This window comes from Balaenoptera acutorostrata, chromosome 7, assembly GCF_949987535.1.
Source record: "Balaenoptera acutorostrata chromosome 7, mBalAcu1.1, whole genome shotgun sequence".
NCBI classification, from domain to species: Eukaryota; Metazoa; Chordata; class Mammalia; order Artiodactyla; family Balaenopteridae; genus Balaenoptera; species Balaenoptera acutorostrata.
The window spans coordinates 46,564,564-46,581,580 of record NC_080070.1 but is presented as its reverse complement, the minus strand read 5'-3'; the positions used below and the strand labels follow the sequence as shown (position 1 = coordinate 46,581,580).

The 17,017-nt window shown below is 40.6% G+C and overlaps 1 protein-coding gene across 1 annotated transcript in view; it reads left to right on the top strand.

Annotated features, from left to right (window-relative positions):
- ITPRID1 (ITPR interacting domain containing 1) overlaps window positions 1-3,543 on the top strand; it is a 112,177-nt gene extending 108,634 nt beyond the window's left edge. The window contains 4 exon segments of the mRNA XM_057549649.1: window positions 901-1,031; window positions 1,759-1,886; window positions 2,657-2,768; window positions 3,238-3,543. Coding sequence (XP_057405632.1) covers window positions 901-1,031; window positions 1,759-1,886; window positions 2,657-2,768; window positions 3,238-3,543 — 677 coding nt within the window.
- Window positions 3,544-17,017: the final 13,474 nt, after the last annotated feature.

Below are 17,017 nucleotides of genomic sequence, written 5' to 3'. Positions count from 1 at the left end.
AAAATGAGGATAGAATCAAAACCGAACTCTCAAAGCAAAATGATGGAGAGTTTCAATATCAAAATACCACTCTTAGGACAGTATTTCCATTATGACAATACCAGTAAAAATAGCCATCTGGTTGCTAAGAGCATGGCCATGTGGTTTGGGGGTGAAAGGTAAGAAATCTGGGACTTCCTAGAAAAAGAGGTGGGAGGAATTAACATAGTTGAAAGATTGGTCTCCACTGAAGGAGGAAGAAGAAGAAAAGGTTAAAAGCGGCCTGCCATTGAAATTTTTCCTTTAAAGAGTTTCCCAGAAGCCCCACTTCACCATCTCCACTTCCATCTCATTGCCATCCTATCTGCAAGGGATACTGGGAAATGTAGGGTTTTAGTTAGATGCTCAGGGCCCCTAAGATATTAGAATTCTGTTATTATGAATACAGGAGGGAGAGAGTGAGTAGGCAACGACCAGACACTACACACTCATCAGGGAGGGGTTTAAAATGGAGGACCCGGTAGATCTAGCATTAGGGTCCAGCCAGCATTAATATTACTCAAAGTCAGATGGGTAGAGATTCTGGGGTTCTGGATCATGGATCTATTCAAAGCATGATCCAACAAGGGCTAGAAAACAAAGAGGATAGCTGGTAAGAACTCAGCAAACCAGCAGAGTGCCTGACAAATAGACCAGGCTTGGTGGCTGCAAGAAGATATTTAAATAAGGAAACCAAGGCAACAGCATTGTCGTACAGAGAAAGTAAGATTTAAAGAATGATTCACATCAGGAACAATGGGAAGCAGGATTGGGAGGACAGAGAGTTCAGTTTGAGATTCCAGTCCGTGGAGGATGCGATGCCTAATCTATGCCTACCTCACTCTGAATGGGCTTGTTCGCTGGGTGGGGCTGATCCTACAGATTTCAACCACCAGAGACTGTGGTTAAGCAAAGCCAAGACTAAGAAAAATGATTCTAAGCAGCCTTTCTCTAATCAAACACATACCATCCGAACAAACGTGTTCAGTGTTGTTGAGATTCAGAGTGAGGCAGTACTCAGCACCAAAGTTAAACAAGATTAAACAAAACTCAACAATTCTGGGCTTCCCTGGTGGCGCAGTGGTTGAGAGTCTGCCTGCGGATGCGGGGGACACGGGTTCGAGCCCTGGTCTGGGAGGATCCCACATGCCACGGAGAAACTAGGCCTGTGAGCCACAACTACTGAGCCTGTGCGTCTGGAGCCTGTGCTCCGCAACAAGAGAGGCCGCGATAGTGAGAGGCCTGCGCACCGCGATGAAGAGTGGCCCCCGCTCGCCGCAACTAGAGGAAGCCCTCGCACAGAAATGAAGACCCAACACAGCCATAAGTAAATAAATAAATAAATAAAAATAAAGGAATTCCTTTAAAAAAAAAACAAACAAAAAAAACTCAACAATTCTAAGCACAGGCTTGCACTGTTCTGGCCCTTCCCTCCTCCTCTCCTGTCTACATCCTTGCACCCTACCTCCCCCTAGTCTTCCAGAGCGCCTTTCTTGTCTCTGGGACATAATGTCGCCAAGGACCATCCAACAATGGCTGCCCTCCTGTCCCAGCCACATACTACCTCTAGTTGCTTGACGAAGCCAAAGGCTGGGCTTTCCCTGTTCTCTTTCTGACACATTAGCCGCAGGGCTGCGTTGCGAACAGGGAAGCCCGGGTGGGAAGGCAGGTGCCACTGCGGTGAACTCTTGCAGTGATTCAGAAAGACCTTCCTTCTCAGCTCTTTCTAATTGTTCTCAGTGCACAGTCCATGAGATGGAAACAATGAAGACGGTATGCCAGAGTTTCCAGAAGCATTTAGAAGAAATTGAGCAGCACCTTAGAGAACAACAGGCACCCTTTTCCAGGGACATGTCAGAGGAGAAAAGGTAATTATCTAAGGGAGCCATAAAAGTAAGTACCAGCCCACACACCTGGAGCAAGAAAAGGTAATCAGGGCAGGACAGATGAGCACCAGGGAGCAGGGCTAATGAGAAATTGGCCAGCTTTCCCTTTGCTTTCCTGTTCCCATTCTTACTTTCTCAGTGGGAGTCTGTGAGAGCCCTTTGCTGGATAGCAACACTTACTCTTCAAGGCCAGGGCTATTTGATGTCAGAAAATAGGCAGCAGCTGGGAAGAGGGGACTAGCCAGCAGGATATCTTTAATCAATGTGAATGGGGCTCACGCAAATGCGAATATTGGCGGTTGTTAGAGTTTTGGAAATCTGCACTATTTTCACATAGATTAAAAGTATTTGTCCCAAAAGTGGATTAGTCATTGCCTGGGGCTGGGAGTAGGAATAGGGGTTAATTTATAAAGGAACACAATGTTTCTTATTGGTGAGATGGAAGTGTTCCAAAATTGAATGGTGGTGGTAGTTACACACTTGGCAGATTTACTAACAATCATTGAATTGTACTCTTAGAATAGGTAAACTTTATGGTATGTAAATTATCCTGCAACAGAGTTGTTTAAAAAAAAAGAAAAAAGGAAACCTGCCCTCCTAATAAACCTATGCCTGCAACTGATACAAATAAAGATGGTGACTTTCTCTTTTAAGACCCGTCAAAGGAGTGACCTACATTTTGAGAGGGACAATGGAAGATTGCACCTGGAGGTGCTTGTGAAATTTGGTTGTTTTCTATTATTTACCTGCAGGGAGGAGGCTGAACAACTGCAAACTTTACGTGAAGCCCTGCAGCAGGAGTTGGAGGAGCTAGAGTTTCAACTAGGAGACCAGGCTCAGCAAATTCGAGAAGGGATGCCATTGGTACTGGCGATGGGGTGTGGGGTTTCACTAGATCCTGCCCATCGTAGCAGGGGTGCGTTAAGTGAGAAACCTGATTGTACAGTCATTCCAGATGCTAAGATTAGGTGCCAACACGTTCATTTTAGGTATAAAGAAATTGAAGCCCAGAAAAGCACATTGGTTTGCTCAAGGCCGCACAGCTAGCTGATGGTGATTCAGGACTAGAACTTGGGTCACCTAACCCTCGTGCCCATCTTTTCCTCTGCCCTGTAAACAAGAGATAAGTATTAGTAGCCCATTTTCCGAATGAGAACAAGAAACACAGCTTTTGACCTAATATGGGCTAAGTCACTGCCAGGATCTGTTGCCATCGCACAGAGCCCAGTCTAGAGAACTCACACCCATCAGTGCCTTTCCCACAAGTCTGAGTTAGCTGCTCGGTGTAAATATGGGAACTTGTCCACACTTTTTGTCCTTGTTTTCCTTTTAGCAGCTTGAGCTTCTCACAGGGGAACCACCTGAACACTACACAAATCTGCATCAGTATAACTGGACCGAAGAAAAGAATGCCCAGACTTCATGTGCTAAGATCCACCCCTCCATGGCCCCTGGGGCTGCCTTTCCTCCCAGTGATGGCCAGCGGGTTCCATGCTCCAATGTGACCCATTTAGCTGCCTTTCCTCCATCCACCTTGGGGAGTAGCACCAGGATGTCTCCTCCAGCCTGGGCAGAATCAGATCCAGCCTCTCTGTCAAATTGTCCTATTGGAGAAAAGGATACAGATGTCTTCCTCTAGGTCAGGGCAGGTTTGTTGACCTTTCTACAAAATGTAAAAGCACATTCTAGCCAGAGCAAGAATATCTAAATTTTCCCTAAGGAGAAGAATGTATCAATCCTTCCTCAGCTATTCTTTGTAATATTCTACTCTATGGTTAAACCTGGGAGGAATATTTTAATACTCATTTGATACAGAATAAGTGAGCACCTACTATGTGCCAGGCATAGGGTGCAGTGGCCAAGATGTATATAATATATATCCCTCAAGGTATATATGGTGTACAGTCTTTGCCCTGCTGAAACTTACAGTCTGTTGGGGGAGACAGAATGTAAACACATAAATAGGTATGAATTTGAAAACTGTGAAAGGGCTTTGAAGGAAATAACAGGGTTTTATGAAAGAGAGAATAACAGGGAGTCTGATTTAGATCAGGGTATCAGAAGGGCCTGAAGGAGGAAGGAAGATCCAGGCCTCAGAGGTAGCAGACTGTCCAAAAGCCTTGAGTTGGTCGGCGAGCCAGACTTATTGAAGAAGCACCCACTAGGTGTCAGCAGCTCCTCTTGTGCTGGAGACAGAGCTGTGAACAAGACAGAACTCCTACTCACAAAGCATCGGATGAAGAGTGAGAAACAACCACCGCACCAACAAACAAGTAAATAAGATCATGTCAGTTCCTCACCATGGCGAAGACCGTGTGATGCTACTGTAGAGAGTGATGTGGGGTGAAAAGCTTACCACGTTCATCAGAGTGGTCGGCCTTGCAAAAGGGAAGCTATTTGGGTGAGACGCGAATGGTGAGGAAGAGGAAGCCATGTGAAATTCTGGGGAAAGAACATTTAAAGCAGAAGGAATGGGAAGTGTAAAGGCTCTGAGACAGAAACAGCCAGCATTGCTGCGTGGGTGAGTGATGGGGGAGTGGAAGTCTGAGAGGTGGGGCTTTGGGATAACTGTAGGCTGGAGTCCGAGAGCCTAAGTTTTTCCCAAGTGTGACGGAAAGCCATTGTAGGTTTTAAGCAGGGTTGTCCTGTGATCTGCTTTACATTTAAAAATCACGCTGACTGCCTTGTGGAGAAGGTACCATTGGGGACTTACAGCTGTGCAGGAGCTCCCATTACAAGGCAGTTGGTGTAATCCCTGAAGGGAGAAGCAAAGCTGTCAAGTTGCTTCCATCCAGCTGGGGAGGCTTGTGAGCCCTCCACCCCCCTTCGCCAGTGAAATGCGGGGTGGTGTACACCAGGGCTGAATGCACGGGCAGTTTCTAAGTGCTACAGGAATTCTCAGGAGGGGGGAATGCATGAAGAATGGAACAGTCAGAAAAACTTCGTGGAAAAGTAACTCCTTGAAGGAAGTGCATAATTTATATAAGATGGGCCAGTGGTGGTTACTTTCCAGCAAGGAAACTAAGAAGCTATTTCTTTTGAAACTACCCATTACTAGAACCCATCTCATAGCCTATTTCCCTTCTTCATCCTCCTTGTTCTTCAGAAAGCCTTCGGCTTCATGGGAGCCCTCCTACCCTTCAGACCACCCTGCAGTTTCCCTCTGTTGACTATACTTACTTGGAGTGTGGACATCCCTCTTCTGTCCTCAATTCTCTTCTTTTTCTCTCTCCACACCATCTTTCTCAATATACACACTCACTCTAGAAGCCCAGTTCCCAGCTCTCTCCAGAATTCCCGTCCAGCATTTTCTACTCTCCACAAGATAGTTTCAGCTGGAAGACTTGCTTCCACATCTCACTCAGTATCTATCTTTTTATTTCTGTGTGATACACAATGCCCCATGCCAAGTACTTGTATGACAATCTCTTATTCTCAAAAGCAGCCCACAGCAAAACTGTTCATTAGACATGGAAAACTTTTTTTTTTTCTGAGAACCTAGCTTAAAGCTAAATAAGTTCCATCTTGGAGTTTGGAGTGTTGATAAAGTTCAGACCTGTTTTTGACCTGACTTGCTTCCACACAAAACAGATGCAAATGAAGATTTGATGGTTGTTATTTCACATAATCAAACTGCATAAAAGGAACTGACCATATAAGTTGCCATATAAAAAATAGAAGTCTTTTGCGTGTGACACGACAGACTTTCCCTCATTTGAGCCTCTCAGTGCTAAGGGAAGTATTCCCCATTTGAATAGGAGAAAGCTAAGATGGAGAGAATGATCTCCACAGGTACACACTGAGTCCTGTGCCGTATTATTAATGAGAAGCAACTGTACACTGGGGTTAAGGACTCAAGCTCTAGAGTTAAATCCAGAAGCTTAAATCCAACTCCACTATCTGTGTTGGATAAACTACTTAACCTTTCTAAGCCTCAGTGTCATCACCTGTACATTACAAGGCTTAATGCATATATAGCCCTTTAGAGCAAGCCTGGAACATGGTTCCTGTATGATTCCATACAGAGTATGGCTCATTATGATTATGATGATGATGATGATGATGATAATAAGAGTAGTGGCCATTTTTGAATATCTACTTACATGCAAGGTACTGGGCTGAGCACTTTCTGTGCATTATCACTTATCTTCACAACACTCCTGAGAGGCAAAAATTAATACACACACACGCACGCATGCATGTGCACACACATGCTCAAAAAGACTATAAATTGTCTAAGTTCCAACAACTAGTAAGGGATTGAGTTGACTCTCTGATTCCATGTTTTGCCAGTGGTTCACCATTATGGCTCTGCCAAGCCTTGGGGCTTATGTGGAGCCCACTGATAGGCCCAAATCAACCAAAGTAACACTGCTTCTGTCTGCATTATCAATTTAGCTTTAGCAGAGATTTTCCTTTAAAAAAATCTCATTCTATATAAAAGTTTGAAAAGCACTGTACTATGTTAATGACAAATGACTCTTGCAGTCAAAGGCAGGTTCTGAGTTGCTTTCATGTAAAGAGATGACTTCTTCCGCAAAGACTCCTCAGGAACCTACCATCCTAGCAACTCTTAGCTTACTACTGCTTGTCGCATTGCCCAAGAATAATGGCAAGAGTTCCTTTGCAGTCCCTGAATGATTTTCTGGGGAATCTCGTTGTTCTGTCTTCAAGTTCCAAGATCCTGCATTCTCTTTTTTTCAAAGTTAACCTATCCAAGTTGACTTTATTCAGGAAAATCCAGACTACATATCTGAAATCAGAGATCATTGCAATAAATATTTGTACAAAGTTAATAACATAGAAAACCTTTTAATTGTGAAACCCAGCTCGGGGTTAGAGTCATTCCATTTCAATGAAAAAGAAGAAAAAAAATAAAAATCACACCACCTGATCATTTTCTAATTTAAAAGTTGGCAAGGGAACAATTTAACCTCTTTTACATCAAAGGACAGGGGTCCCTTCCTGTACTAATTTTATTCCATCCAGATTTCATTTCAATATTCAAAGCCAAAGGTGTGAATAGAGAAAACTGAGTTGAGAAACAGTACTTGGAAACTCAGGTTATATATTTTCCTTGGTTTCGTTATGCATGAGTGAAGACCCAGGTTGCACAAAGGAGACAAAAGGATAAAACCTTGAAGGTTGCTCTGAACCACAGCATATGCATAGGCTATGTAGATTTATATAAGGATATCCATCTTTCAGTCCACAGGAAAACATTTCCACAAAATCCCATTAGATTTTGTTTAACAGATATTCCCTTATATATGCATTTTTGTCTGCAGGTCCAGAATCATCTTTTCTTCAAAAGAAAATAATTTTGCTAAAGTAGAAAAAATAAAATCAGAATATGTCCTAATGACTTGAAAATCTGGTCTAATATAACTGTTTTTTCTTGTTGAGAAATAATTTCTGTGGTATAACAGAGGTCATAAAATAGGACATTTGTGCAGAGATTAAAGGATAAAAGTTTTTTTGAGAAGAAAATTTTCAAAATGTTTTATTGTGAGATGGTGGGTTGCATATCTAATTTCAAATTTTAATTTGAACAACAAAGAACAGCCATAATTTGTAGGGACTGTAGATTATTTGAAATGATGTCAAATCGTCTTTCTTGAAAATGAGACAATGTGAACAGAAGCCAAAATATTGGTAGCACCTTTCTCTAACCCAAGACTCAGGTTCTAATAGTCTAATTTTCAAACATTAGTAGACCAGAAGTTTAGTATGAGATGCTCCCTCTCTGAGTCAACCCAATTATGTAAAGAAAGAGACTTCCATGTCACGAATGATTTCTAATCATTAGAATCAAATTGAAGACTTTTCCCATTTGGGTACTTCAAGAGTTCAGTGCTATCCAATGTTGGTAATCCACTCTAACAGCCAGAGCCAGTCCTTCTCTGAATTCATTCACCAGGAAAATGGAAGTGAAAGAAATGCACCTACTTCCCAAATGCACCTACATTTTCTTCATTCCCATTATCATTCAATAATTACTTATTTGCTAATGACAGTGTACCAGAGTCATAGAACATCTATATTTTTCTTTTTTAAAATAAATATTTTGGGATATTTTATAAGTATATAATTTCTAGGACTTAAGGAATATAATAGGTGTCCAGCACTTTCTTTCCCAAAAGCCAAGTATTTACCCATTCAAAAAAAGTTACATGTTTCTACATTGGACCATCTGTATTCTTCTATGGAAATGGGTAGGCATTTGTCAACTGCATTGCTCTGTTAGCAATTCCTATGAATAAAATAAAATTTACTTTTATTTTTTATTATCCACTGACACAGTTTTCTTGAACTGTTGAAAACTGTTGAATCTTGCGAACTTCCCATTGCTTTAATGAGTGCATAACATTGATGAGTTACAGGGGGAGGTTCCCTGCCCTGTTCAACTCTCATTCCTGCCCAGTCTTACCACTTATCTGTTCTCTACAGCCTCAACCTCCACCAACCCCTCTGCTGCTTCTTCAGTCCACAGTGGAGGCTCCAGAGCTGGGTATACAAGTGGTAGAGTAGGATATTTGTCTGGCACTTGGTCACTTTATGTGTATGCTCTGGTATTTTGTTTCAGAAAACAACTCTCTACTATTCATTTAATCTGAATAACCGCAGAGCAATGAATCATACATTTGCTTCCCCTGAAAACTCTTTATTTAAATAGGGATGCTCTTTGAAATTTAGAAAGGTAATAGGTTTCCTTTCTTCTGGTTGAGTGGTCTGCATTCTGAAAAGCTTTAGTTTGCAAGAATATTTTGCGTGTCCTTTTGTAAAATATTCAAGTCATTTAAAATTACAGTAAGAACTTCTAACTTAATCTTATTCACTTTTGTATCTTTCACATCTGATAACAGTATATTGCTCATAGTCACTTCTCTATAAATGCTTATTGAAATAAATTAAGGAGCACTGCCTTGCTTTGTATAAAACAAGGTTTAGGGATTTCTCTTCACTTATGCTCAAGGTGAGGCATACTTATAGATATGTCTATGTAAAGTCATAGTGCACTACATCATATAACACTCTCTTCATAAAGACACACATTATAAGATGAATTGTATCCCCCAAAATTCATATCTTGAAGCCCTAACCCCCAGTGTGACTGTATTTGGAGATAGGATGTTACAGGAGGTAATTAAGATTAAATGTGCATCTAATGACTGGTTGATATGAAGGAATGTAAGCCAAGCCCCCTCACCTCAACTTGGGACAACTCTCAAGAGTCACTCCAGCTTCAGAGCTCTCCATGGGGTTACTTGAGACTTTTGTTGTAACTACAGCCCAACTCCTCCCTCTGTCCAATCCTGCTTTCTTATCTCACAGATGTTAATTACAAGAGTACCTCTTAATAAATTCTAAATCTCCATTTCAGAATCTGCTTCCTTGGAAACCTAATCTGTGAAACTCTTTTAGTTTGAGTTATCTCAGAGTTAGATCCTGAAACAAGGATACAAGTTCAAATAGTTTGTTTGAGAAGTTATCCCTAAAAACACTACTAAGGCAAGTGGGGAAGTAGGAGAGGGAATGGATGAAAATCAATAATGTATGCATTGTCAAGCAAGTTAACAAGAGTGAGCAAACAGGACTTAATTCCACTGGGGAAATCTGAGACCCCAGTGCTTCAGAGTTATCCTGTCCAAGGGATATGGGAGCTGGGGTATTTATTCATCAACTCCCATCAGTCATTGGTTGAAAGCTGCCCCTGGAGCATTAATTCCCCAGTATTATCAGATTGCTCTGTGTGCAAGAAGAATAGGATCCAGCCCTCAATCAATGTGCTGTAGGAACTGGAAGTTGGAAATTTGGTGAAAGTGAAAAATAAGTGTTCAGAGGTATATGTGCTATAATAACTAAAAAACTTAAAGTTGCCCAAATATACCAACAAACCACTGCAGGGTGTGTTCATGTTTCTCCCTGTTATAGAGTATCTACTATACTGCACTAATTTCTCTACCCATTGGGATATACCTTTGAATATTCAAGTCAAACATAATCTCCTCTTGAAACTATGCCTGGTTCCTTCTTTTTACCTGAATAGAAACAACTACCTCCTCCTTTGTGTCACCAGAGTACCTTATATGGACTTCATCCTTAACTCCAGTGTTTACATGGCACTTAACTGCTCAATTTCCACCTTATCTTGGACTTCAGAGTAAGTTTCTTGATGGCATAGCTGAGTATTGATCTTTCTGGAATCACTTGTACTGAGAACTATACCTAGAACATAGTAGGAACATTTGGTGAAAAAAAAATTATTTTAAGTACCAAACCTGATCTCAGACCTAAATTACAGAGTGCTGTTTGCACTGGGCATGAAAATCTGCATTGACAGTATTTTTCTTTCAGCACTCAAAAAATGTTATTCCACTGGTGTTTTGTTATTGTTTTTGTTTTCTGTTTTGTCTCCATGGTTTCTGAAGAGAAATCTGCCATCATTTGGGTCATTGATCCTTTTTTAATGTATTGTTTTTCTATGGTCTTTTCAAGATTTCTTGCTTTGTTTTGGTTTTTTGCCCTTTGATTATGATGAGTAAGAGCAGGTTTTCTTTGAGTTTATTCTATTTGAAGTTTGCTGAACTTGCATCTGCAAATATATGGCCTTTACTAAATTTGGAAATTTTTTAGCCAGTATTTCTTCACGTATGTTTCTGCACCAATTTATTTCTCCTCTCCTTCCTGGACTGTAATCACAGTATATAAGAACTTATGATATTGTACCACAGTTATTTGAGGATCCGTTCATTTTTTATCAAACATTTTTTTTTTCTTCTGTGTTTTCCCGATTGGATAATTTTTATTGATCAACCTTCAAGCTCATTGGTTCTTCTTTTTCTCATCTCTATTCTGCTTTTGAGGTGCTCCAGTGGACTTTCTAGTTCTGTTATTGTATCTATCAGTTCAAAAGTTTCCACTTGGGGGCTTCCCTGGTGGTGCAGTGGTTGAGAATCGGCCTGCCAATGCAGGGGACACGGGTTTGAGCCCCGGTCTGGGAAGATCCCACATGCCGTGGAGCAACTGGGCCCGTGAGCCACAACTACTGAGCCTGCGCGTCTGGAGCCTGTGCTCTGCAACAAGAGAGACCGCGATAGTGAGAGGCCCGCGCACCGCGATGAAGAGTGGCCCCCGCTCTCCACATCTAGAGAAAGCCCTTGCACAGAAACGAAGACCCAACACAGACAAAAAAAAAAAAAAAAAAAATTAAAAAAGGTTTCCACTTGGTTCTTTGGCATACCTTCTATTTCTTTTCGTTCATTTTGAGAATGTTCACCCTTACTGCATGAATCTTCACTATAAAAGGTGTTTTTAAATATTTGATAATTCCTACATCTGGGTCATTTTGGAGTTTGCATTTGTTGATTACTTTTTCCCTTGAAGATTGTTAACATTTTCCTGGTGCTTTGTATGTCAAATAATTTTGGATTGTATCCTGGACATTTTAATATTATGCTATGAGAATACAGGATCTGTTAAAAAAATTTCTGAGGCGTGTTATTTTTTGTTTGTTTTCTTTAGTAGGCAGTTAACCTAGTTAGGTTCAGACCACAGTCCTGACCCACCTGCAGGCTGTAGCTCTATTGTCAATTCAGTTTTCATAGCCTTTCTGTACTATCCAGCCTACCTGTGCATGTACCATCCAGGTTCAGTCTGAGACCAGGGTGGTGGTCTACACTGTAGTTTAGTTCTCAAAGGCTTTGCTATGTTGCTTATGATCAAGTTCTATACATGCACAACTCATGATGAGCCCAATACGTTACACGCAGATTTAAAGGGTCCCTTTCTCCTGCTACCTCCTCCTTATGAATCCCCCCCACATTCTCTGACTCCTATGGACTCCTTTTCATGGCTCTGCCTAGAAAATCATGGTTTTATCATCCATGTACTATAATGAACTTCCTGAAACTGGATCTACCTCAGGGCAAAGTAGCAAGAGAAAGGAGCCTGCAGAAATCCTGCTGCTGTAGCTGCTACCCATGATGCCACCTCCACTGCTGCTGCAATTCCCACTGCCATGGGAATGCCACCTCATTACTGAAGTAGGGCTTAGAGGGGTAAAAAATCTTTCTTTCCCAGGGGCCCCATTCCCAGCCCTCTGGCCCAAGAGAGAGGACTTTTCATGCAACTTTTTCTGTTAGCACCTGTTGTACAGTCTCAAGATTCAAGCAGTCCTAGAATCTATGCCTGGAAGTATGGGAGGAAAGAAGAAGCAGGAACTCTTCTTCATAGGTGTTGCTCTTTGTGGCTTTTTTCTCCTCCCCAGTTAACTTGCTGTTGTATACTTTTCAGAGTCCTCAGATAGTTGCTTCATATATTCTGTCCAGGACTTTTAATTGTAATCAGTGGTAAAGAGAAGGTGGCATGCATTTACCCTATCTTAACCAGAACTGAAAATTTTCAACCTAATTGTTTTTAATATTATCTTATTATAGTAAAAAATGCTAACACTTCCTTACTATGTGCTAAATACTGTGCTAAGCCTTTTACTTGCATGACTTACATATAGAAAAACAACAGACATTTGTGATAAACGTCATTAACCCCATTTTAAAGATGAGGAAATAGAGACTTAACAGGGGTTAACTGAATCGCTCAGTGTCACACAACTGGAAAAACAGGTATGATCCTAGGCTGGTCTGACTCCAAAATCACTCCGCAAAGTAGTCATGAGTGGGGCCAGAGCTGCAGACGCTCTGATTACATGTGAGGATCAGGCAGCAGTCTTCTCTGAGACCCATGTTTTCCTAGCTTTCAGCATTGATTAGGTCAAGTTGAAAGATGTACTTATGCACAAGGCAGGTTGAGATTTAATATTGCTTTGTGTTGGTTATTGGACAGGTGTTTGTTTAAAGGAAGTGGAAACAGGTGTGTGGGCCCTGATTCAATTACATGATGGAGGGGAACACGCTGATCCATGGCCCTTTTCAAGGAGAGATGCTGATTGTGCTAATTAATCATTTGTCTGTCAGAACAAAATAGAACATAATAGAAAATGATGTTCCAGTTACCATAGGTATGGAATACAGACTCATGTGTCTGGCTCTGCAGCAACCAGATGCAACTGTTTATGATGACATCAATTAAGATGCAGTACCTGAATCCTCCTGGATTACCATGTCTGAGATGGTTTGAAGGAAAGATGTTTTATAAACTCTTGCCAATAACATGGGACATCATCCAAAAGGAATTGTCTCTCAAAGGAACTTTTCCTTTCAAAGAGACTAATTGAGACCTTTTAGATCATGATGGTATCCAAGAGATACGGTTGAATGGAATATTTTTCCATTCTGGGTCTTGGAACACTCAATTTACCTCACCTAACCAAGACATTTATTCTCATAATGGAACATCATAATAATATCTAATTCCTTCTTGAAGTTATCCACTTACCACCCAATAACCAGAGTCGTCTTTTAAAAACATAAATCAGATGGATTGCTTCTCTGCGTAAGAATCTCCAATGGCTTTCAGTATATTTATAATTAAATCCCTAACTCCTTACCAATATCTACAAAGGTCTACATGACCCAGCCCTGCATACCTTTATGATCTCATTTCATACCACTCTCTGCCTCTCTCACTATGATCCAACTTCATGGATCTTTTTGCTAATTCCTGAACACATTAAGGTCATTCTCACTTCAAGGACATTTCCCTTGCTGTTCCCTCTTTGCATTTACTAGTTCACTTTCCCCAGATATTCATATGGCTGGTACCTTCTCATTTAAATCTCTGTTCAAATGCAAACTCTACAGAAAGGTTTCCCATGACAACCCTACCCAAAATAGAGCTTCTTCCTACACACATCTCTGTATATTCTCTATCCACTTATCCTCTTTGTTTTCTTCATGGCATTCATTACCTGGATTTTTATTACTTTATTTGTTTAGTGGCTATCTCCCTTATTAGAATGTAAGCTTCATAAGGAAGAGACTTGTCTGTCACCTTTCCATATCCTATCTCCAGGCCTAAAACACTGCCTGGCATGATATCAGTTCATAAAAGAAGTTGATGAGTGAATAGACAAGAAAATTAATTAGCTAATCAACTAATCAATATATCAACACTAATAAACATTGGATAAACAAAGATGAGACACAGTCTAATCCGTCAAGGAATTTTTGGTTTGGGGAGGAAAAAACATATAGCTAACAACCTGTCTATGTTATTTATTTATACTTTTCAAAAATTCCCTATTAAGAGCAGGGTTTCTGGGCCTGGGATCATCATTTGTACCAGACAGCGGGGAAATTGAGAAAAAAATATTATGACAACAGGGCAAGTCTTTAATGAGGATAATGCAACCCAAGTAACAGTGTTCTTCCTCTTACTTCAGGGTTACATCTCCTTTTAAATTAGAGGAGTTGCCTCTTGGTTGGAGAATCACAAACCTGGATCCAAATTATGTAATCCACCTCAAAGATTTCTCCTCCACCCTAGGCCCCTGCTTGCTTCACCAGCACATGGAATTCATTACCTTATTGTAAAGCTACTTCCTCCCAAGGGCCTCTTTTAAATCAGGATTTCGTATGGACAGGTTTCCTTTACTTTTGAATCCCATGCCTATATGAGATTTTCAGATTGTAGTAACTCATCTAGGTCAGTGATTCTCAAATCTGGAGGCCTATTAAAATAACCTAAGAATTTTCAAAAAGTTGCCATTGCCTAGGAAAAAACACAGAATTTTTTTTTTTTTTTTGGCCACACCACTCAGCATGTGGGATCTTAGTTCCCTGACCAGGGATCAAACATGCATCCCCTACAGTGGAAGTGCAGAGTCTTAACCACTGGACTGCCAGGGAAGTCCCCACAAAAATTTTTATATAATTGATATAGGATGGGGCCTGGGCACTGGCATTTTATAAAAGTGCTTCAAGTAATTTTAATAGGTACACAGGGTTGAGAACTACTAGTATAAGTAATCTATAGAGAATTATATTTGTAGGAAAATAATTATAACATGTATGCTGAATTTGACTTTTCTTCTAGTCCAAAGGAGAAGCACCTCACAAGTTAGGCACTTCTTAGAAGGTCCCTTCGTTGGATGCCTTCCAGGTGGTATCCTTGCCCACCTGCCCTCAGGCTTTGATTTTTTCTCACACAGAGCCTCATTCAAACCTTCTTCATGAGAATTTGCAATACCTTTTTTCAAGAAATCACATATCTTATTTACAGATGTTGATATCACCTAAGGATCCTCTCTCCCCTCCAAGTCTGCATTATTCAGTCTTGACCTGTACCCTGGTGTTCCCCCAAATCCTGCAGACCTCTGCTCTAGTCTTGTGGATGCAGTAGAGAATGGAATGTGGAGGAATTTATTCCCTGGCTTGTGGCTCATTTTCCTATGAAATGTCTGAATTCAAAAATAACTAACTACATTATAGATTAACTTTTGAGAGATCTCTTTCTTCTTAGACTGTATAACATTGGATCACTCTGAATGAACAATGAGGAAAGCTAGATAAAAATCATAATTTTTGTAAATCTATCATACAGCTGAGATCACAGGGCAACCAAGTAACTTGAAATTCGAGGAGAGAGAACCTCCCACCTCACCCCAAGGAGAGACAGGAATGTCTTGGGAGAAAAGACAGCTTGGGAGAAAAATTATTTTTGTTTGTATATATTGAAGGCTATTAATGTTTATGTATTGACTTTATAACCTGATATCAAAATTTTAAAAAGATATTCCAAGAGAAAAACTACCAATTAATATACCTTACAAATGTACATGAAAATATACATATTTTCTTGCCCTATCAGCTGAACAGACTTAGAAATAAGGACATTGCAGTAGCAACAATCACACCTAGCACTTAGACCTTAGTTTCTAACATCACCCTCCAATAAAAGAAAATAGGACTGCTTGGGAAAATGGCTGATTCTAGGACTGGGGCAGGAAATATACAAGCTTAGTCTGGATCAACTTGTAATGCCAGAAAGCAAGTAAGTGTTCAAAAACAATTCAGGGGCTTCCCTGGTGGCGCAGTGGTTGGGAATCTGCCTGCCAATGCAGGGGACACGGGTTCGAGCCCTGGTCTGGGAGGATCCCACATGCCACGGAGCAACTAGGCCCGTGAGCCACAGTTGCTGAGCCTGCGCGTCTGGAGCCTGTGCTCCGCAACAAGAGAGGCCATGATAGTGAGAGGCCCACGCACGGCGATGAAGAGTGGCCCCCGCTTGCCACAACTAGAGAAAGCCCTCGCACAGAAACGAAGACCCAACACAGCCATAAATGAATGAATGAATAAATAAATAAATAAATAAAAATTAAAAAAAAAACAAAAACAAAAACAAAAAAAAAAACAATTCAGTAGGGGTTATGTCAAAGGGACACAGGAGCCAAGTGTAAGAGCTCTCAATGGCAAAAGATGGAACGATTTGAGCAACAAAATAAAGTCATCTTGGATTATAATTCAAGGTATGAACTAAATTTCCATGAGTCCTCATTGATATAAGTGGATGATTAAAATGTAAGTACATGGGGAGAAGAGACAAATCTCCCATGCAGAAGAGTTTCAAATAATGTCTGTAGATACTCCATCCTCAAAGAGGTGGACTGTAATTCCCCTGGGCTCAAGTATGGACTGTGCATAATAAAATCTTTCAAAATAGCACAGTACAGAAAGGAGGGAAAATACATAACTCTACAGTGGAAAAACCGGACAAACTCTGCCCCAGCCAAGTGATCAAGATCAACTTCAACAGTGATAAGGCAAGTTGGTATTGTATAACCTTAAATGATGTGATGGAAATGACAGTTTACTTCTATGGTCTTCCTTCTACCTATAACCCCAATCTAATCATGAGGAAAACATCAGAAAAATGCCAGTTTAAGGAGATTCTACAAAATGTATGATCAATGTTTCTCAAAACTGTCAAGAATATCAAAACAAAGTCTCAGAAACTATCACAGCCAAAAGGAGCCTATGGAAATATGATGACTGCGTAAACATGGTATACCAGATGGGATGCTGGAACAGAAAAGGAACATCAGGTAAACGTTAAGGAAATTTGAATAAAGTATGGACTTCAGTTAATAATCATGTATCAACATTGGTTCATTAATTTTAAGAAATATACCATGCTAACGTAAGCTGTTAATA